This window comes from Bos javanicus, chromosome 29 (genome assembly GCF_032452875.1).
Source record: "Bos javanicus breed banteng chromosome 29, ARS-OSU_banteng_1.0, whole genome shotgun sequence".
Lineage (NCBI taxonomy): Eukaryota > Metazoa > Chordata > Mammalia > Artiodactyla > Bovidae > Bos > Bos javanicus.
Window position 1 is genome coordinate 6,567,581 of NC_083896.1, and position 23,910 is coordinate 6,591,490.

General features: G+C 37.1%; 1 protein-coding gene across 1 annotated transcript in view; it reads right to left on the minus strand.

Annotated features, from left to right (window-relative positions):
- The window catches only part of TYR (tyrosinase), a 110,498-nt gene that overhangs the window by 50,963 nt on the left and 35,625 nt on the right, over positions 1 to 23,910 (minus strand). Inside the window, exon 3 of the mRNA XM_061406015.1 lies at positions 13,363 to 13,510. Within this exon, the coding sequence (XP_061261999.1) occupies positions 13,363 to 13,510 (148 nt within the window). The remainder of the gene's footprint in view (positions 1 to 13,362; positions 13,511 to 23,910) is intronic.

Here is a 23,910-nt window from a genome sequence, read left to right on the forward strand (position 1 = left end):
CCAGCCATCTCATCCTCTGTCGTCCCCTTCTCCTCCTGCCCCCAATCCCTCCCAGCATCAAAGTCTTTTCCAATGAGTCAACTCTTTGCATGAGATGGCCAAGGTACTGGAGTGTCAGCTTTAGCATCATTCCTTTCAAAGAACACCCAGGACTACTCAGCCATAAAAGAATGAGATAATGCCATTTGCAGCAACATGAATGGGCCGAGAGAGTCTCATACTAAATAAACTAAGAGAGAGATAAATATATGATATAGCTTACATGTGGAATCTAAAAAAAAAGATACAAATTAATTTATTTACAAAATAGACTCACAGACATAAAAAATGAACTTATGATTATCAAAGGACAAAGAAGATGAGGAATAAATTAGGAGTTGGGTTTAAAATATATGTACTACCGTATATAAAATAGATAAGAACCTATTGTATAGCACAAGGAACTCCACTCAACATCTTGTAATAACCATAATGAAGAAAAATGTAAAAATAACATATAAATATATTTTTTCATTTATATATATAAAACTAAATCACTTTGCTGTGCAACTGAAATTAACACAACATTGTAAATCAGTTATATTTCAATACAATTTTTAAAAAGAATCAGTTAAAACTGCAGGCTCAAGCTTCTGGGGACTCTAAACTGCAACCTTTATTCCAAATATTTAGTCTGGTTTTTGTTATGCTTAACATCTCCCATTCCTCACTGTCTAGCCTCCACTTGCCCCCTGCACCCTTCCCCGACCCTCACACTCCCCCTGTTGCCCCACACCCTGTCCAGTTTGAGGTTGCTAAATTTTTCACCATCTAATTCTGCTTAGTTGATTGGCCTCCTGCTGCAGTAACCACACTGCTTGACTAGGGCTCAAGATAACCACCTATTCTGTTAGCTCCTGTTCTTATGTTGGGGTAATATTAGATTCTCTCTATATATAGACATATACTTCTTCTGTTCTCCAAACCCTTTATGAAGCAGTAAATAGTACAGGATCAGAACATGGGTTTATATCCTGACAGGTTACTTAAACTTCCTGTACTTTAGTCCGATCGTCCCTAAGATGGGGATAATAATGGCACTTAATTGGTAGGATTGCTGTAACTATTAAATGGGTCAGTCCATGGATGCCCTGAACATGTGGTGTGTAGTATGCACTCACATCCTAAATCCTAAAAGATGATGCTGTTAAAGTGCCGCACTCAATATGCCAGCAAATTAAACTGGAAAAGCTCAGCTTTCTTTTCAGTCCCTAAGAAAGGCAATGCCTAAGACTGTTTAAACTACCACACAATTGCAATTATCTCACATACTAGCAAAGTAATGCTCAAAATTCTCCAAGTCAGTCTTTAACAGCACATGAACTGTGAACTTTCAGATGTTCAAGCTGGATTTAAAAAAAGGCAGAGGAACCAGAGATCAAACTGCCAACATCTGTTGGATCATTGAAAAAGCAAGAGAGTGCCAGAAAAACATCTACTTCTACTTTATTGACTACACCAAAGCCTTTGACTGTGTGAATCAAAACAAACTGTGGAAAATCCTGAAAGAGATGGGAATACCAGACCACCTGACCTGTCTCCTGAGAAATCTGTATGCACGTCAAGAGGCAATAGTTAGAACTGGACATGGAACAAAACACTGGTTCCAAATAGGAAAAGGAGTACATCAAGGCTGTATATTGTCACCCTGCTTATTTAACTTATATGCAGAGTACATCATGCAACATGTTGGACTGGATGAAGCACAAGCTGAAATCAAGATTTCCAGGAGAAATATCAATAACTTCAGATATGCAGATGATACCACCCTTATGGCAGAAAGCAAAGAAGAGCTAAAGAGCCTCTGGATGAAAGTGAAAGAGGTGAGTGAAAAAGTTGGCTTAAAACTCAACACTCAGAAAACTAAGATTATGGTATCTGGTCCCATCACTTCATGGCAAATAGATGGGGGAACAATGGAAACAGTGACAGACTTTATGTTTTGGGGCTCCAAAATCACTGCAGGTGGTGACTGCAGCCATGAAACTAAAAGATGCTTGCTCCTTAGAAGAAAAGCTATGACCAACCTAGATAACATATTAAAAAGCAAACACATTACTTTGCCAACAAAGGTCCATCTAGTCAAGGCTATGGCTTTGCCAGTAGTCATGTATGGATGTGAGAGTTGGACCATAAAGAAAGCTGAGTGCCGAAGAATTGATGCTTTTGAACTGTGGTTTTGGAGAAGACTCTTGAGAGTCCTTTGGACTGCAAGGAGATCCAACCAGTCAATCCTAAAGGAAATCAACACTGAATATTCCTTGGAAGGACTGATGCTGAAGCTGAAACTCCAATACTTTGGCCACCTGATGAGCAAAGACTCATTGGAAAAGACTCTGATGCTGGGAAAGATTGAAGGCGGGAGGAGAAGAGGACGACAGAAGATGAGATGGTTGGATGGCATCACTGACTCAATGGACACAAGTTTAAGCAAGCTCCGTAGTTGGTGATAGACAGGGAAGCCTGGCGTGCTGCAGTCCATGGGGTCTCAAAGAGTTGGACATGACTGAGCAACTGAAGAGAACTGAACTGAAGCACTCACATTTGGGCTTCCCTAGTGGCTCAAATGGTAAAGAGATAGCCTGCAATGGAGAAGACTCGAGTTAAGCTGTGGTTTCAGTATTTTATTTGGGTATTAACAATGACCTATTTCCTGAAGTTTCTGAGTTTTTCTTGTTTTGTTTCCCATGAATTGACATTTTTTACTACCAAACTTCACGTGTCAAAATCTTACTCATTCTTCATAAAGGTACCAGTCATATGAATTCCAAACAGTAGACTCTAACAACTATTCATGACTCTCTGCTCTGCGCTTGGCAGACTGCTTGGTCTTGCAGATCCAGGGGTTGAGGAGGACCATCCTGTGGCCTCTACTTCCTTGACGCTCTTCTCTTCACTCTCATATATTCCAGCCTATTAAGCCACTACCCCTGCAGAAGTTACATTTTCTTTTATGTTACTTAGTTTTTACATATCTGGATCAGTGGCATTAGGTGGGGAGGAATAATATTAGTGACTGTTGCATCCTCGTGGCCTAATATATAATATAGCACACAAAACAGAGAGAGGACTTATTGTTTGTTGAATTAACAGCTGAATGAATGCATGCATGCAGAGATGTGCTTGTTTTTGTCCACTTGAGCCCTCCTAAGTAATGAGGTATTAAGGAAAAGGAAGTATTTCTAAAGCTCTCTCTGTTTCTCTGACAGTTATCCATAGAGTACCCTCAGGCATCAATGTTCATCTTCCTTCCGGAGGAATTTATGGGCATAAACATTCCAGATTCCATAGCTAAAAACATCAGCTTGGCTTGATGGGTGCTGTAGTCTTAGGTTGCTTTAAAGTTTCAAATGTCTCTGTTTTTAGCATACTCAAAATCTGATCTTCTTAGAGAAAAAGAATAAACAACATTCCAAACTATTTGCTTTTTTAAGAGAATCACTCTTCAATCCTTTCTTCTTTTGAAAAGTTTTTTTACAGATCTGAGAACAGAATGGAGTCCTTTGTCAAACCTTAATCTTTATAGCAGAGAAAAATAATTTACACTATAAATTGGACTTATCTATTTGCCAGTTACCTATTAATCATTAACTAAAAGCATGATTACAATGTCACTAAGAAACCCGCCTAAAGCCCTGTAATTGTCCTAATGCATTCTACTGTCATCTCATCAAAAGCACGTTATCCAGAGGACTGTAAAGTTGAGAAAGAACCAAGGAGTTTGAGATCAGTCCATTCTTTTGACAAAGAAGAATACTGAAGAACAAAGAGTTAAAGACTCTGAAGCTATAAACATTGAATATGAAAAATTATATAAAAGGTCATATATTAACTTCTGAATACCAAGAAACATACCAAATGACAATTAACAACTGCAGAAAATATTCATAAAGATAATGACAAAAAAGACCAACTAAGAAACTATGAGGATCCTGTACAATTCAATAATAAAGTGACAAGTTAACCTAATATAACATAGCAAAGAATGTAAATGACACACATAGGAGAGAGAAAATACAGATAAATATTTTTCCACTTGAGACAAAAGATTATTAAGTTTGAGAATAGATAGTGTAAATGAGAGTACAGGTTGGCCAACACACTTTATTTGTGGAAATGTGTAAATATGTAGCACAACCAGTTTTGAATGGCAATTTTAAAATATTGACAAATTTTAAATGTATTTAACCTCTCACCTTTCAATTCCAATATGAAAAATCTATTCTTTAGCTATGCTCACAAATGTCCAAAGTCATATATATATGATTTAAATTTTTATAAATAAATATTATATTAAATAATATATGTATACTATTTTACCAAAAAAAGATAGAAAAAAGAAACAATCAAAATGCCTGTTAATAAGTGATTGTTGTTGTGTTTAGTCACTAAGTCATGTCTGACTCATTTGCAACCTCATGGGTTGTAGCCCATCAGGATTCTCTCTCCAGATTTCCCAGGAGTTCCCAGGCAAGAGTACTGGAGTGGGTTGCCATTTCCTTCTCCAGGGGATCTTCCTGATCCCGGGATTGAATCTGATTACTAAAGAATGTTGCAACCAATACAATGAAATTCTATTTTTTTAAAATATTTTATTGAATCACTTAAACAGTGACTAGATTAACACTGCATGATAATAACATCTTTTAAAAATTTATTTATTTATTTTAATTGGAGGCTAATTACTTTACAATATTGTGGGTTTTGCCATACATTGACATGAATCAGCCATGACATCTTAATATTATAATGAAATTAGTGTTGACCTTGTGGAGTCCCTAGAATCTGTCTTAAAGTGCCATTGTGTTCCAGGATATGAAGGAGTTAATGAAGGATAAATTTTGGAAAGTGAATTTTATTTATAATACCTAAGTTTGAAAAATAAGTTATAAAATTTTTTAAAACTTTAAAATGGTCTAAATTTTGACTTGGTTTACTTACTGACAGACTTATTTACTTATTTATTTACTCACTGGCTTACTGCTTACAACCTTTGCCTACAATATAAAGATTAAAAAATACCTTTCTAGATAGCAGATATTTTGTGTCTAACTAGAAGAATTTTCTGAGACTTATGTAGCCTTTACTATAATCTTGATTGTTTAAGAGAGAAAAGCAAATGTTTCTTGTTCCTCACTTAGAATGAAGATTCTTTACAATCCTGTTACTGTCTTTTTAAAAGTTTTATTGATACTTTGATTAAAAATATAATGAAATATTATTTCTCAGCCATTCATAATCCTACTTACTCATGCCCACGTTTCCTCCTTCGATTTTTGCCTTGCTCAAATCAGATCCTCCGTATAGAAAATGTGAAATAAATCTTGTAGAGTATCTTTTAAATTACCTTTGTGATTTCTTAGAGGGTTCTCAGAAAATAACAGAGTTTTGTTGCTTCACCTTACAAGAAGAGAGATGCTAGAAATACTTAGGTTCATTTATTAGTTACGTTTGATGAGTTGCATGAGAAACATTCTCAAATAAGAAGCTACTCAGGCTGCTGCTACTGCTAAGTAGCTTCAGTCGTGTCCAACTCTGTGCGACCCCATAGATGGAAGCCCACCAGGCTCCTCTGTCCACAGGATTCTCTAGGCAAAAATACTGGAGTGGGTTGCTATTTCCTTCTCCAACTCAGGCTACCTAGGTTAAATTGGTATAAGTCAATGCCATTAACTTTTTTGAACTTCTGGGCTTTATGACAGTTTCCTAGAGATTCATCAATGCCTCACTGTCCATGTCACATTTCTGATTATGAGTCTTGATGGTGTATTGCTTGATATTAGGCAACAACAGTATATTGTGACCAGTCATAATTTCAGTTATTTAAAGTGCTAAGTTGGCTACAGCCATACTTACCTCTTTTTAAACACCTTTTTGAAAGAGAAGTTTTAGCCTTACAACAAAATTAAAGGAAGACAGAGATTTCCAGATACCTCTCCCTCCACCACACACACATAACCTCCCCCTCATCAACATCCCCCACCAGAGTGGTGCATTTACTATAACTGATGAACCTACAAAGTCATGCCACAGGCAAGCAAAGTCCATAGGTTACCTTAGGTTCACTCTTGGCCTCATATGTTCTATGCGTTTGGACAAACGTATAATGATGTAACCATCATTTTGCTATCATACAGCATTATGCTATCATACAAATTCTACTGCCATCATCATTTTGCTATCATACAGCATTATGCTATCATACAAATTCTACTGCCCTACAAATCCTCTGTGTTCTACTTGTGTTCATTCCTGCTGCTCTTAACACTGACAACAACTGATCATTTCATTATCTCCACTGTATTGCTTTTTTTGAGAATGTTCTATAGTTGGAATCATACAATACATAGCCTTTTCAGGTTGGCTTCTTTTGCTTAGTAATATGCATTTAGGTTTCTTCATGTCTTTTCATGCCTTGATAGCTCATTTCTTTTTAGCACTGAATAATATATTATTGTCTGCATTTATTTATCCATTCACCTATTGAAAGACTTTCTGTTTGTATCCAAGTTTGGAAGTTGGAGGTTGCTATACACATGTATGTTCAGGATTTTAAGTGCACATAGGTTTTCAACTCCTTCGTGTAAATACCAAGAAGCATGTTTATTAGATCCTATGGTAAGAGTATTTTTAGTTTATGAGAAGCTACCAAACAGTCTTCCAAAGTGGCTTGCATAATTTTGCATTTCCACCAGCAATGACTGAGAGTTCTCACAGCTCCATGTCCTCACCAGCATTTGGTATTGTCAGATGCTCCCAGTTCTTCTAAGTGTATAGTGGTATCTCTGTGTTATAATTTGCATTTCTCCAATGACATATAACATGGAACACTTTTTTATGTGTTTGTGCCCCATTGTATATCTTCTTTGGTGAAGTGTCTGCTAAGACTTTGACCCATTTTTTACTTGGGACCATTTTCTTATTGTTGAATTTTAAGAATTCTTTGTGCATTTTAGATAACTATTTTTACCATATGTGTGTTTTACAAATATTTTCCCCCAATATGTGGCTTTAAATGAAATTCTATGAAGCTTTTAAAAAGAAAGAGATAGATCTGTATGTACTGATGTAGAAATATACCTGATACAGATTATTAAATAGAGGGAAAAGTATAGAATCAAGACAACTTTGTGCATATCAGACAAATATTTTTCTTTCTGGAAATACCAAAGAAAAATGGTTATGTGAAACTTCTCTTACTTTGTTTCTTTCTCTACTTTTTAAAATTTTCTAAACATTTAAAATTCATTTATTGTACTTAGATGGTAGTATAGACTTTAGGCAATTTTCCTCAATTTGCTTATTCCTTAGGTTGTATGTGTGATTTAATTTAAAATTAAAGAAAAACTAACATATTTTAATAGAATTTTAAAGGAAGTCCTTCAAAGAAATCAAGAACATGCAAGTTTCCCCAAATTTGACCTTAGCTTTCTCAATTTTCGCTCATGGAAAACTATTCTCCAGCCAGCCCGGCCAAATACCTCAGTTTGTTTTCGTCTGTCTTACAATTTATCTATTTTGTTTCCTTAGTATGACATACACTTCCTTACCTTCCTGTCATGTCTGTAATTTCTCCTCATCTTTAAGAATCAATCTAAGCATAGTCTTCTTTAGAAAGCATTTAATTTTCAGGACAAAGTTAAGTTCTTCCTTCTCTGGATTCACATACCTCTTACATTTTTTTCATGGGCTTTCCGGGCAGTTCAGCCATAAAGACTCTGCTTGCATTGCAGGAGATGCAGGTGAAAGTGTTATATTACTATTTATTTTTGTCTCCTTTATTTTTGAAGGATTATAAAGAAGGTTGAGAGCCAAAGAACTGAAGCTTTCAAACTGTGGTACTAGAGAATAGTCTTGAGAGTCTCTTGAACTGCAGGGAGATCAAACCAGTCAATCTTAAAAAAATCAACCCTGAGTATTCATTGAAAGGAATTATGCTGAAGCTGAAGCTCCAATATTTTGGCCACTTGATGCAAAGAGCCAACTCACTAGAAAAGATCTGATGATAGGAATGATTGAGGGCAGGAGGAGAAGGGGGCAACAGAGGATGAGATAGTTGGATAGCATCACTGACTCAATGGATATGAATTTGAGTAAACTCTGGGAGATAGTGAAGGACAAGAAAACCTGGCATGCTGCAGTCCATGGGGTTGCAAGGAGTTGGAACAACTTGGCTACTAAACACCACCAAAGCATCTGGAGGTCAGGCCTTTTTATTCATACCAATAGATAAAAAGGCACAGTTACTGGCATAGTATCTAGAATATAGTAAAAACTTAAAATGTTTGATGAATGAATGAATTTTTAATGAAAATGATTTATCCTCAATCTAAGAGTAGTCAAATCAAGTCAAGTCTAGTCAAGGCTTTTTCCAGTAGTCATATATGGATGTGAGCGTTGGACTACAAAGAAAGCTGAGTGCCGAAGAATTGATGCTTTTGAACTGTGGTGTTGGAGAAGACTTTTGAGAGTCCCTTGGACTGCAAGGAGACCCAACCAGTCCATCCTAAAGGAAATCAGTCCTGAATATTCATTGAAAGGACTGAGGCTGAAGATGGAACTCCAATACTATGGCCACATGATGCAAATAACTGACTCATTGGAAAAGACCCTGATGCTGGGCAAGATTGAAGGCAGGAGGAGAAGGGGACAACAGAGGATGAGATGGTTGGATGGCATCCCCGACTTGATGCACATGAATTTGAGGAAACTCCGGGAGTTGGTGATGGACAGGGAGGTCTGGCATGCTGCAGTCCATGGTGTCGCAGAGTCGGATACGAATGAGCAACTGAACTGAACTGAAGAGTAGTCAAAAGTAAAACTCATCTTTGGACTTTCCAAGAATTCTCCAATGTGGTTAAGAACATGGCTCTTTAGTAAGACTGCATTGTTTAACTCTCAGTTCTGCTCTCTTATTAGCTATATATCTTGGGACAATTACAGAACTTCTCCAACTCTCATTTTTAAAATATAAAGTAAGGATAATACTAGAACATTGCAGACTTGTTGTGGATTAAATGAAATAAAACTTGTAAAGAGTTTAGAATAGCGCCTACATGCGTGCATGCTCGGTCGGAAGTCATGTACAATTCTTCTGCAATTCCATGGACTGTAGCCCACCAGGCTCTTCTGTCCATGGAATTTTCCAGACAAGAATACCAGAGTGGGTTGCCATTTCCTCCTCCAGGGGATCTTCCTGATCCAGGAATTGAACCTGCGTCTCCCAAGTCTCATGCATAGGCAGGCAGATTCTTTTTGACTGAGCCACCTGGGAACAGTGTCTAGCACATAGTAAAAGCTAAATACATATTATCCTTTAGAATTACTGTATTAGATCCATTCTCCTACTTTTTTAGAAAAAAAATATTAATTCATTATTTTTAAAATTTTTGGCTGAGCTGGATCTTTGTTGCTTCTTGTGGACTTTCTCTAGCTGCAGCAAGAAGGGATTATGCTCTCATTGCTGTGCATGGACTTCTCATTGCAGTGGAGCACAGGCTGTAGCATGCAAGGGTTTCAGAAGTTATAGCTCACGGGCTCACCAGTTGTGGCTCACCAGCTTAATTGCCCTGTGGCATGTGGGATCTTCTCTGTTCGGGGATGTATCAACTACATTGGCAGGTGGCTTCATAAACATTGAACCACTACAGAAGTCTCATTCTCTGATTTTCTTTTCTTTCTTTCTTTTTTTTTTTTTAACTTAAAGTGATGGAAAGAATTGGAATTACTCTATGTCTTGAGAGTCGCTTGGACTGCAAGGAGATCCAGCCAGTCCATCCTAAAGGAAGTTAGTCCTGATTATTCATTGGAAGGACTGATATTGAAGCTGAAACTCCAATACTTTGGCCACCTGATCTGAAGAACTGACTCATTGGAAAAGACCCTGATGCTGGGAAAGATTGAAGGTGGAGGAGAAGGGGACGACAGAGGATGAGATGGTTGGATGGCATCACTGACTCAATGGACATGAGTTTGAGTAAGATGCCGGAGTTGATGATGGACAGAGAGGCCTGGTGTGCTGCAGTCCATGGGGTCACAAAGAGTCGGACATGACTGAGCAACTGAACTGAACTGATGTCTTTATTTGCCCAACAATGGTACATTTTGGTGGTAAGCTAATTTGTTACTGGAATCTTCTCACTTTCTCTAAACATGCGCTTTGAGACATATTTTCCTAGTTTTGGATCCTATGTTTCCATTTTCTTCTTCAGTTCATGTTTCTGGCTTGTGCCTGGTTTCAATGAGGTAAGAGTTATTCTCCAGATCCTGAGTATCCTTTTTGTCTTGTAGGCCTGCCGCTCTTCAGGGTTCCATTCATGTTTCATCCTTTTTATGTAGTTTTCCAAGAATGGCTGTAATGATCACATGAATTATAATATACTACAGTTGTTTACTTGTTTGTATTTCCCAGTAGGCTAAGCTTTGTTAAGCCAGTGATCTTATCTCATTATTCTGTTTAGCCAATGCCAAGAACAAGGTCTAATGGTCTAGAAACATGCTAAATCTTGAAGCAAGTTTATAGCTTTGGATGATTTGTGCTTTACCAGACTTGCAAAAAACATTTTTTAGCTAAAATGACTTCTCTATAATTTCCTTTGTAGCTATGATGAAAGTAACTTGCTAAGATTTTTTTCAATTATTTATTTATTTTATACAAATTTATTACAGATCTTCTAATTACAAAGTAGACAAAATGTTGTGGGGAAAAACAAAACAACAGATATAATTCCAGACGTGGGTCTCTCCATAGTGGCTCAGAGATTAGTGGTAGAGACAAAGCACAATCAATAAGAAAAGCACACAATCAATAAGAATGATATAAATGATGTGTTCAAAATAAGAAGCAGAGAAAGTGATGTGAGTTAACAGATAGGAGCAGGATTATGCTGGTCATTATTTTAACAACCAGCTCTCTGAGTGAAAGCCTTGATTTGTAGCATTTGCCAGCTTCCTGATGTAAATACTCCTACCAACACTGGTTTCTAGCTATGCTTGAGATCACCGAATGCAAAGTTGTGAAAATATGTACATAATTCAACCTTGCTAGTGATTTGCGGCTAGCTCCAACATGCCTTTGGATGGGAGAAATGGTTTTAGACAGTCATGGTCTGGTCATTCATCATGGAAGAGCCAGAAATTGAAAATAGTCTTGAAGACTGCATAGAAAATAGTTTAGTCATGGAAAAGACATTCCAGATTTGGAGACTGGTAAAAGCAATGCATAACAGCAGTAATGAGTGTGGGACATTCAGGCAAAGGTATTCAGCACACAGTAGGCATTCAACAAATATGTTTGTGAATAATTGAACAGTAGTAAATAGACCATCTGATTGGAAAATGCATCTCTGTATGCCGAGAACTAAGAGGACGGCTCAGATGTTGCAGCAATCCACAGGTCTCTATCTTTCTTCGTAAAGATGCTTTTCAGAGGAGATGATTGGATGACATCACTGTTTCAATGGACATGAGTTTGAGCAAATTGTAGGAGATGGGGAAGGACAGGGAAGCCTGGCATGCTGCAGTCCATGGGGTCACAAAGAGTTGGACACAACTGAGAAGCCATAAGATAGGATTAACAAATAATTCTAAGAAAGAAGAAAATTTTAGTTTTCATAGGTGGGAGAGGCTTCTAAATGTTGTATATCTTCCTAATAGCTTTACCTCCCTTAAACATGCCTCTAAACGTTGAATTAAATTATAGTATTTTCTATAAATATAGATCAAGGAGGGCTAGATAAAGATCAATCATTTTCTCTCACCTGGCTTATAAATATGGAATTCGGTGGTTGGCAGGAGTCAAGAAATGTTTTTTTTTTTTTTGTAAATGACCAGAAACTAGATCTTTTCTACTTTGTGGGCCATATAGTCTTGTTTCAACTCTGCCATTTTAGCACGAAAACAGCCATAGACAATATGTAGATGAATGATTGTGGTTGTGTTCCAATTACATCTTATTTATGAATAAGGTAAGGGACAGATATGGCCTAAAAGCCAGAGTTTGCATGTTTTTTGCCTGGGGCATCAAGAGATCTAGGAAATTTAGGTTTCTTTAAAGTTCACAGGATGGTACCAAAGATCCAAAAAATGCCAAAAATTCACAAAGATAATATGACGTAAAAATGACTCAGTAATCAGGATGAGATGGTGAGAGGCATCATTGACTCAATGGACATGAGTTTGAGCAAACTCCCAGAGACAGTGAAGGACAAGGAAGCCTGGCATGCTGCAGTCCATCGGGTTGCAAAGAGTCATACAAGACTGAGTGACTGAAGAACAACAGCAAACAGAGTTTAATCTGTTCTGGTAGGATATTCTTCCCAACACTCTTCCTTCTGCCTTGATGTCTAGGTTTGGTGGTTTTGATGTTATTTGCTATCATAATTTTGGTACTTACATACTTTCTTGAAAATTGATCTCTGAATAAAACTTGATATGGGATATTACTTAATTCTATTATAATATTAAAGTTGCCAAGAAAACAATAAAATCTGCTTAATAATCTTCCACTTACTTATTTGATACTATATCCATGTTCTTGGGAACATGAGTGAGGTGGAGATGGTAACAACTTCTTCAACCACTCATCCATTGATAGACCCTTATGTTGTGTCCACATGCTGGTTATTGTAAATAATGCTGCTATGAAGGTAGGAGTGCTTTTTTCGAGTTAAGTGTTTTGTTTTCTTTGGATACGTTCCCAGAATTGGGACTGCTGGATCATATGGCAGTTGTATTTTTAATTTTTTGAGGATCCTCCATAGCATTTTCCATAATGGCTATATCAATTTACAAATTTCACCAACACTGCACAAGGATTCCCCTTTCTCCACATCCAGGCCAGTGTCTATCTCTCGTTTTTTTGTTGATGGCCATTCTAACAAGCAAGAAGTACTGTTTCATTTTGGTTTTAATTTGCATTTCTCTAATGACTAGTGATGAAGGCAATGGCAAGCCACTCCAGTACTCTTGCCTAGAAAATCCCATGGATGGAGGAGCCTGGTGGGCTACAGTCCATGGGGTCACCATGAGTCGGTCGCGACTGAGCGACTTCACTTTCACTTTTCACTTTCATGCAGTGGAGAAGGAAATGGCAACCCACTCCAGTGCTCTTGCCTGGAGAATCCCAGGGATGGCAGAGCCTGGTGGACTGCTGTCTATGGGGTCGCACAGAGTCGGACACGACTGAAGCGACTTAGCAGCAGTAGCAGCAATGACTAGTGATGCTGAGCATCTTTTTATGGACCTGTTGGCTTTTTGTACATCGTCTTGACATCCACTACATTTAAAACCAATAAGCACGTAATTTATGAAGTGCCAACCAACCTGTCAACAAACGCGTGATGAAGAAGGAAGATGGGATCATTGGCAGATCCTGGTACCTGAGACATCGTTCCATTCATGTAGATGTGCAAGGCATTGTGCATACTGCTTTGAGAGGCATCTGCTATCCCAGTAAGTGGATCAGCAAATCCTGTTGGCAAAAAGAAAATTGGGGGGGGGGAAGTAGTTTGTTTTAATGATTGAAAATCTAAGTGAGTTTCTCATTTGGTTTACAACTGCACTTGAAAAATAATTGCCTGATTCAAAACAATAAAGTCAATCATAAAATGCATTCTGTATTGGGATTGTTCATATTCTAGATACCCAGTGAGCATTTAGTAAATCTTTGTAGAGTTGAATGGTATTAATCTGATCACAATGGACTGATTAGCCAGATGGAATTGGCTAAGCCAGTCTGTGTTCCATCCTGTTGCTTCTGTCTACTATTCCTCCTTTAGATCCTAAAAAGTAATAAGATCTTTTTGTAATAATCAGCATAGTCACTCTCACTTCAGTCTGTACCAGCACTTAAAAACAGATCTTTCCAGCTGTTATGTGTCCTCTTGCCCTCTAGTTCTGGTGGTTACTTTTTTTATTTCTGATTCCAGAGAAAAATTAAAACTTGTGACCACTGACATTACAATTCATCTTTGACAGTCTGGAGGACTTCGGGTAATGTGTTTCATTTTGCAAAATATTTCCAAGTTAATCAGGACTCCATTAAACGGCTCTATTCATTGCACCAGGAATAATAATTATGATAAGAGTTATTTTTTTCTGTATATTAATTGAGCTAAATGCTTTCTGTGACATAAGTCCTTCAGTCTTTGCAGTAGCTCTACTGATTAGAAATTATCCCTACTGGAAAGAAGAGAAAAATGAAGCTTAGAAAAGTCCTGAGTTTTCCAAGCTTGCATAGGTAGTAGCAGAGTTGGTATTTTAACCCATATCAGTTAGACGGCAATATCTGAGCTCTTGATATTCTGTGTTCTCTCCCATACATTACCAGGGAATAGGTGAAGTATGATATCATTTCAGTGTCCATTCAGGGAAAACACAAAACAAAAATAGAACTCAGATTTAAAATCAAACAAAGAGGGAGGAACAGAGTTAAACTGTAAATCAGAACCAAGCTAAAGGAAAATGCCAAGGACATATTGAATTTCAAAATTTAGCCTTATCAGGAAAACAGAAACTGTGAGGTTATAATTTTATTTTAAAAGGTAGGATAGAAACAGTGCAGACAATAGGAGGCAGAGGGAAACTAGCTTCCTTTCAAACAATTAGGATTATTTCATTGTCAGCTCCATTTTTAAAGTGCAGCTCTTGACTTTTGAGTTCAATGCTTTGTTTTCTCCTACATTTGTGGGTGACAGTATCTCTGCCCCTTTAGCTGATGTTTTTGTCTCCTCCTTTTGAGCTTTTATATTCATTCTCAGAGACAGTATCAAGCCCAGCTACCTCTGGAAGCTTAGCCCAAGAGCACACACTTCTTTCTCCCCTCTGACTTTGCTCGTGTATGACAACTTTTATGATTGTGTATGTGTGTGTGTGCTCAGTTGCTCAGTCATGTCTGACTCTTTGAGGACCATGGACTGTAGCCCACCAGGCTCCTCTGTCTATGGGATTTTCCAGGAAAGAATACTGGAGTGGGTTGCCGTTTCTTCTCCAGGGGATCTTCCTGACCCAGGGATCAAATCCACATTTTTTGCTTCTCCTGCATTGGCAGGTGGATTCTTTACAACGAGCGCAACCTGAGAAGCCCAAGATTGTATATACATGGTTCTTAACATGTGCAGGGATTTTTCTAAAAGCTTAACATGATTATTTTCATGTAACCTTCAGAATGATTCTACAAATTAGATATCTTCATAATCTCTGTTATGTAGATTTGGATAAAGCAGTTTAGAGAGTTTAAGCAAACTGTCTAAGATTAAAAAGCAAACAACAGAAGCTAAGGTTGGAACATAAACCTGTTTTATTCCAGAACTTAAGCTCTTAAATGCATTGGTTTATTGCTTTTTCTATTAGTAATAAGTCATATATCATGGGGGGAATTTTTGTAGAGCAATGGTCTTTAAGCTTTTATCTTTGAGTAGAACAAAATGAAAGCTTTAAAACCATCTTTTATGTATGCTCTCACATATTTTAAGTAGCTTCTAAATTGCTTTAATTATAATTGCAAATAGTTTTAGAGGAAAAAATTCAGGTGTAGATATTGCAAATAGTATAAATTTTAAAATAAAAATTTGAAATCACTTTATAAAAATGTATCCAGTGTAATGATTTGATATTTGCCATCATCCATATCAAAAGTACCTAAACAAACTCTTCTATTGTAGTCTGAAATTTTATAGGATTTCCTTTTTTTCACTAGATCTCATGTTCTTGTTCTGTTTTCCCACAGGAATATGCCAAAATGTTATATATTATGCTTGAAATATTTTTTAAAAATTCATCAGCCTATCATACTTTTATGAAACAAAACTAGGTATAAAAGTTAAAATTACCTTTTAAAAACTTCATGTGACAATATAATCTAGATTGTCATTAAAAATTTTAGTAATACATATTTTATTAGAACAATGTAACACTAAATATTTTACAAAATAAGTTATTAAATGTAAAAAGTAAAGTTTTATTGAAAATTCATTTATTAACAATATTTATGGAAGATTGTTATTTAAAAGGGCTTCCCTGGTGGCTCAGACAGTAAAGGATCTGCCCACAATGCAGGAGATCAAGCTCGATCCCTGGGTTGGAAAGATCCTCTGGAAAAGGGATGGCTACCCACTCTAGCATTCTTGCCTGGAAAATCCCATAGATGGAGGAGCCCGGTAGGCTATAGTCTATGGGGTCTCAAAGAGTCAGACACGACTGAGCGACTTCACTCACTCACTCACCCACTCCAGTATTCTTGCCTGGAGAATCCCATGGACAGAGGAGCCTGGTGGGGTGCAGTCCATGGGGTTGTAAAGAGTCAGACATGACTGAGTGACTAACGTCCCTTAGTTAAAAATTATTGCAGATATCTACAATACCCTACAATAGTCATTGCTAGAAAGAATAAGGCTCAGCATATTACTCAGCCATTAAAAAGAATACATTTGAATCAGTTCTAATGAGGTGGATGAAACTGGAGCCTATTACACAGAGCGAAGTAAGCCAGAAAGAAAAACACCAATACAGTATACTAACGCATATATATGGAATTTAGAAAGATGGTAACAATAACCCTGTATACGAGACAGCAAAAGAGACACTGATGTATAGAACAGTCTTTTGGACTCTGTCGGAGAGGGAGAGGGTGGGATGATTTGGGAGAATGGCATTGAAACATGTATAATATCATATATGAAACGAGTCGCCAGTCCAGGTTCGATGCACAATACTGGATACTTGGGGCTGGTGCACTGAGACGACCCAGAGGGATGGTACAGGGAGGGAGGAGGGAGGAGGGTTCAGGATGGGGAACACGTATATACCTGTGGCAGATTCATGTTGATATATGGCAAAACCAATACAATATTGTAAAGTTAAAAAATAAAATCAAATAAAAAAAGAAAACAAACAAACAAACAACAACAAAAAACCATTAGTCCTGAAAACTTAATTCTCATAAAAAACTAGATGGTAATAAAAAGATTTTTATAGGAGTTTCACTTAATTACTTAAAGTCTTTTCTTAGTATATGCCAAAAATGACATAGCTGATTCAGCATGAAAATAATCTAATCCATCAGTGACAACTCAAACAAAAATTCTCTGATGAAAGTAGCTATAAGTGCTTTTGTTTACAAAGCACTTAACTTTCAAGATACTCGCTACTTTTCGTTAGAGCCATTCATTCCAGCAACACTGGCATCAATATTCTGAGTTCTCTGCTGCTTTAGTACCTCGTATGATTTTATCCCTTCTGGGAGTGTACTGTGATAAGTAGGGATATAGGCTAGAGGTACGCCTTTCTTCTGAAAAGTTGAAGGGAGATTATGCAAGGGTATGTGGTAAAGAAGAATCTCAGGAGATTTTTCATTCAGAGTCATTTTAGTAAAGTATATTTGGAAGAAAGATCTGGAAATAAATTTTCTTAAAACTGTGCGAGGTACCCTTTAAAGTGTCTTAGTGAACCTGTAGTGGTGTTTTTTTGTTTTTTTGTTTTTTTTTTTTTTAGCAATTTGAAGATACTGTTTGTAGAGAAAAGACTTTTAGAGAAGACCAAACTGGTTTTAAATTCTACGTTTCTTACTGAAAGTATTACTTTTCTAGTTATGTTTTGTGAGCCTTGTTTTCTTCACTGGTAAAAGAGGGAATAATTAATACCCATCTCTCATACCCTTAGTCAGTCAGTTCAGCCACGGAGTCCTGTCTGACTCTTTGCAACCCCATGGACTGCAGCACACCAGGGCTCCCTGTCCATCACCAGCTCTTGGAGTTTACTCAAACTCATGTCCATTGAGTCGGTGATGCCATCCAACCATCTCATCCTCTGTTGTCCCCTTCTCCTCTTGCCTTCAATCTTTCAGAGCATCAGGGTCTTTTCCAGTGAGTCAATTCTTTGCATCAGGTGGCCAAAGTATTGGAGTTTCAGCTTCAGCATCAGTCCTTCCAATGAATATTCAGGACTGATTTCTTTTAGGATGGACTGGTTGGATCTCCTTGCAGTCCAAGGGACTCTCAGGAGTCTTCTCCAACACCGCAGTTCAAAAGCATCAGTTGTTCGGTGCTCAGCTTTCTTTATAGTCCAACTTTCACATCCATACATGACTACTGGAAAAGCCATAGCTTTGACTAGACAGACCATTGTTGGCAAAGTAATATCTCTACTTTTGAATATGCTGTCTGGGTTGGTCATAGCTTTTCTTCCAAGGAGCAAGCGGTTTTTAATTTCATGGCTGCAGTCACCATCTGCAGTGATTTTGGAGCCCAAACACTATAAAGTCTCTCAGTGTTTCCATTGTTTCCTCATCTATTTGTCTATTTATCAAACAATTTCTCTCACTTTTATAGCAAGTGTGCTACAATTAGTATAGAATCTAGCACAAGACAAATGCTTCCTGAATAGCACCTATCATTTGTGTAAGTTTGCTGCATCTGAGAAATCGGTGCCTATCCAGAGAGCTGCTAACCAAGAATATGGGCCACCCCAACTGCAGAAAAACTGCTTTTGCCACAAATTTCCACCTTGAGGATCCTTCCCAGCATCACACACTTCTTGACTCATGACCCCATGGTCTGTAGCCTACCAGGCTCCTCTGTCCCTGGGATTTACCAGGCAAGAGTACTGGAGTGGGTTGCCATTTCCTTCTCCAGGGGATCTTCCTGACCCAGGGATGAGACCCATGTCTCTTCCACCCCTGCATTGGCCACAGATTCTTTCTAGCACCACTTGGGAAACCTCTCCTAAACTCGATTTCTCTACAAAAGCCTGCCTGCTTGCCCTCAGCCAACAATAGATACGTCAGGGTGATCTTGAAAACTAGATTGCTATTCGAAGCATGTTTTCAGCTAGGCTAGAGTTTCTATACTCATTTTTTTTGCTAACTTGCCAGATGATGCATCTAGGAAAGTCTCCAATGTTCTTATGAAGGGTATTTGAATGAGAAGCATGTGGGGTTTGTCAGAATATATCGTGTTATGTGCTCAGAAATAGTTCAAAGGTATAGGTTGGACAAACTCCCAACCTCTTTGTGATAAATACCAAATTGTTAATACAGACAATCTGATTATATTAACAATTTTAAACGGACTATGTGTATCTAATGTCTTAAAATAGGACTGGAAAGTCCTCAGAAACAGAAACCAAAGACTTTGCTTTGATTGTCCATAGTCAGAAACAGAACCTTGCACATCTTTGTATTTAAAAGAAAATATAAAGTATTTCTCAACATATGTATGTGTATATGTATATATATATATATTATATGTATATACAGATACATACAACGTATATATGTGTGTGTTTGTTATACACAGTGGAATACTACTCCAGCCCTAAAAATGACAGAACTTTTGCCATTGGCACCAGCATGGATGGACTTGGAGAGCATTACACTGAATGAAATAAGTCAGATAGAGAAAGCCAAATAGTGTATAATACAACTTATATGTGGAATCTAAAAAATATATCAAACTAGTGAGTATAACAAAAAAGGAGCAGACTCACATATATGGAGAAGAATTTAGAAACCATCAGTGAGGAGAGAAGTGGGGAAGGGCCGGTATAGGGATAGGTGAATAAGTATGAACTATTAGGTGTAAAATAGGCTACAAGGATATATTGTACAAGACAGGGAATATAGCCAATACTTTATAATAACTATAAATGAAAGATAACCTTTGAAAATTGTGAATCAGTATGTTGTACACCCGTAACATATGATATTATACAGTAACTATACATCAATTTTTTAAAAAGCCTTAAAAAATACTTCTCAATTCTTCACTGATACCATCCTGTAAAGATTGGGAGGAGGAAAAATAACAGTGCTCTCCATAAAATCTACAAGGGACCTTTAAAGAGCTCTATGTGCCTAGTTGTTAAGTGACCAAATAAAGAGAATGTCATGGATGTAAATTAATATAAAATGTGAATAATTTGTTTTCTATTTTACTTCTTCACACAATTCATTTTTTGCCTGGTGAATCACCTTGAAAAAATAGAAAAAATAACACCAACATCAGTAGTTTCTTTTGCCAAGATTTTATTCCCTTTTGGAAGAGCGAGTCCAGGAGGAATTCTAGTCTATAGATTAAACTTTTCAAATATCTTTCATGTACATGATCTCATTTGAATCCCAGGGGTGAATATTATCACTGCCCCAAGTTTTCAGATGAGAAGACTTAATGGAAGTTAAAAAACACACTTAAATTCAAGCTAGAAACCAAGGCAATCAAGGAATTGACTATGGCTCTGACTGATTTCAAATGCCATGCTCTTTTCTGCACACTAAACCAGGGTAGTGTTCATATTGACTTGCTGACACACCTTGAAAACCTTTTATTATGCCCTATGAGATGAATTTAGTGACTTGCTATTCTCATCCGTTGACTATCATCAGCAAGGTGCAGAATGCATTATTGCCTCTCTCTTGTCCAAGGGTTCCCCATGGATGGAAAGTCTAATAAGCCAGCAGGGACCTTGTTAGCAGTCACAAATGCCAAAATGGCTCAAAGTTCTTTGTGAAGGGCAGTGACAGTTGCCCAAATTACTCTTTGTTATGCCTTCACGTCTGCGTGCTACATTCCTATGGGAAATTAATAAACACAGTTTCAGGCTAATGATAACAATAGGAAATTTCAGCTTGTCACTCCATCTATCTTTCTCTTTCGTTTCTTCCCCAATAGCACTCTGGAGAGTTTTTGTGTTTGTTCGCTTGTTTTTTAATATTGATGCCTATCTCTGAGCCCTGGAGATTCAGATTTAATTGGTACAGAGTGGGGCTTAGGCACTTGGAGTTTTAAAAACTCCCCAGGTGGTTCTAATGTGCAAACAGGGTGGAAATTCAATGATTTAGGCAAAATTGCTCTCTAACCTCTAAACTTGAACTCACACTTAAAAAACTTTACCTCTGAATATATTATTTTCTTCACCTAAAATATTTTCCTCCTATATTGTGACAGTCTAAAAATGCTTGTCTTTAAAATTCCACATCATGAACTTCTACCTTGAAATATTTTCATATTGATGACTGCTCCAATGTGTACCCATGAAAATGATGTTTTAAAAAATTGAGCAACTACTACAAAGCAGGCACTAGGTAGGCGTTTTCACATGTATTATCTAATTCAGTATACTCCTTTCTAGGAAGCTGGGCTATAAATGTTACATTTTATCATGTCTGTTGGAGTCTAAAATGTGAAAAAATACATGGTTAAATTTTTAGAACAGAGTACATTGAATTTATTTAATTTTAAGTGCTTCTCTAACCTATTTTAACATTTCATAGAGTTTCAGGGATATAACTGGAGGAAAAAACCAAACAGAAGATAGAAAAATGTACATTGATGCATGTAAAGATCAAAGAGAAGGGATGGTTGATAGCATTCCCCACTCCCTACCCTCCCCAGCTATATTCCAATTCACTCTCCTGGTGCAGCTTTCTTCTGGAACTATGAAGTACATAGCCTCACAGGGTTACACACAATGATTTTATGAGGTTGTATTTCATGGTTGAGTACTTTTCAAAAGTTTATAATTTAGATGACTTGCAGCAGAAATATAATACTGTAGATCAAAAAGGATCCTCGGACCTGTGCAAGTCCCTAGTTACAATGAAGCATTAACTTTCATTCCAACTTCAAGGTTTCTTACACAAAGTGCTAGCTCTACAGTCATAATTAATTAGCATTTATGTTTATTAAAAATATTTTTAATTTGACTCAGGAAGTCTCTTCAACTATGGGGAACAAAGCAATGAAGCAAACACGGTTGTGGGTGACTGTTTACCCTGTAATTATTAGATGGCAGTTAAAAGGTCACAGTTCAGATGGTGCAGAATCTGCCTGCAATGCAAGAGACCCTGGTTTGATTCCTGGGTCAGAAAGTTCCTCTGGAGAAGGGATAGGCTACTCACTTCAGTATTCTTGGACTTCCCAGGTGGCTCAATTGGTAAAGAATCTGCCTGTAGTGGGGAGGCCTGGGTTCGATCTGTGCGTTGGGAAGATCCCCTGGAGGAGGGCATGGCAACCGACTCCAGTATTCTTGCCTGGAGAATCCCCATGGACAGAGGAGCCTGGAGGGCTACATACAGTCCATGGGGTCTCAGAGAGTTGGACATGACTGAGCGACACAGCACACACAGCACAGAAGGTCACAAATGATCCACAAATTATGTAAATTGCTTAGAAATGCAAACACTCAAACGCGACCAAAAACTGTGAATCAGAAAGTCACTGGGATTCACCATTTGTGTTAAAAAGTCTTTCCCGTGGTTCTAAGGCACACTAAAGTCTGCATTAGAGAACTGCTGCTCTAATTTTCATTGTTTGCCCAAAGACAATGGTGAAACCAGTCAAAATTATAGTCATCTCCATGAACTCAATAAAGAAAGTAGAATTATTTTCCGTATTATCACTTGAAATGGTTTATTTTAGATATCAGACTGATTTCTCCTCTTGGTAACACCAATGTTCATGTGTGTATATGTATACTTGTGTGTGTGTGTATGCAAAGAAAATGACATGTAATCCTTTTGTTTATATACATATTTACACAGTATACATGTGATTTACATTATCCAGTGATTTTTTCAACATTTCTTAGATCTTATCTCCAGTTTATAAACATATCTATAAAATTTTCTTACACACTAATCATAATGGTTCAGTCTTCATTTACAATTTGTCTGAAGGTTGTTTTAAGGTAAAATTTTAAATGGCATTCCATATTCTTAGACTTGTGTATTCAGGAAAACTCAGGAGTCACAGTAGAATCATTTAGTTCACTAAATGGCACAGACTGAATCAAGCAAACGTCTTATAGGCAAAGTGGTATTCAAGCTGTCTTCTCTTCCTTGTCCTTACTTACGACTGAATTGATAGTACCTCCTACAGTTGGTATACTTCATTAGATGTGATAAGTCTTTGATAATACATTAATGTTAATTTAATGCTAACTATTTTTGAAGCAAAGGTAGAGTCACAACCATCTTAGTCTCTGTTTCCCCCAGTCTATTCTGATTTTAGCACTAAAAGTCCTGGGTCCTAGGTAGAGCCAGCTTTATTGCAACTGAGTGTTCCTCACCCAAACCTATCTATATCTGGTTTAATGCTTTGCTGTTGCTATCTTGAAATTTTTAATAATTTTTGAATGAACTGCTTCATGTTTTCATTTTGTGATATATTCTGGAAATTATATAGCTCATCTTAATTCTGGAAAACCCCATAGTCTCGGGCAAACAAGGATGGTTAGTCATACTGCAAAATTTCTATATATAATATTCCTTCATCAGCTTGATTTGATAGGGCATTTCTATCATACAGAAGTCTATTAAATCATTTAAATGTAACCTACAAGCTCATTTATGTCTCTGCTTTTTAATTAGATAAGATCATTTAATGATACTTTCATATGCAACTCACAGATTGTCACTCTATTTATAATTTTCTGTAATGAATATTATAACATATTTGCATAACATGTTAGAGTTCATAAAGCATTTTTTCACTTGACATTCCCAGTAATGTACTAGAAAAATATTAACCTTATCTCAGAGGAAAAATGAGGGTGGTAGTGGAGAATATATCGACTTGTACTGTCTGTCAATTTCCATAATGTAAATAGTCCCATGATTGTTTCTTTCAAAGTACCAACTGGGTCTCATTGAGTAAAGGGTCGGGAAAAGGTATTGTCAACTCTCAAAGCAGATATGAATTAGCACACACTTGTATGTTCCTCACATAAAGGAGACAGAATAAAGCTCAGCATGCTTATGCTACAAATAAAGTTAATGAGATTGAAAATCTAGATGACACATTAAAAGTCACATGTCTTCTGAATGGCTAATTCCAAAACTGTATCAATCATCTCATTTCAAATCCCATATTTTCTCCT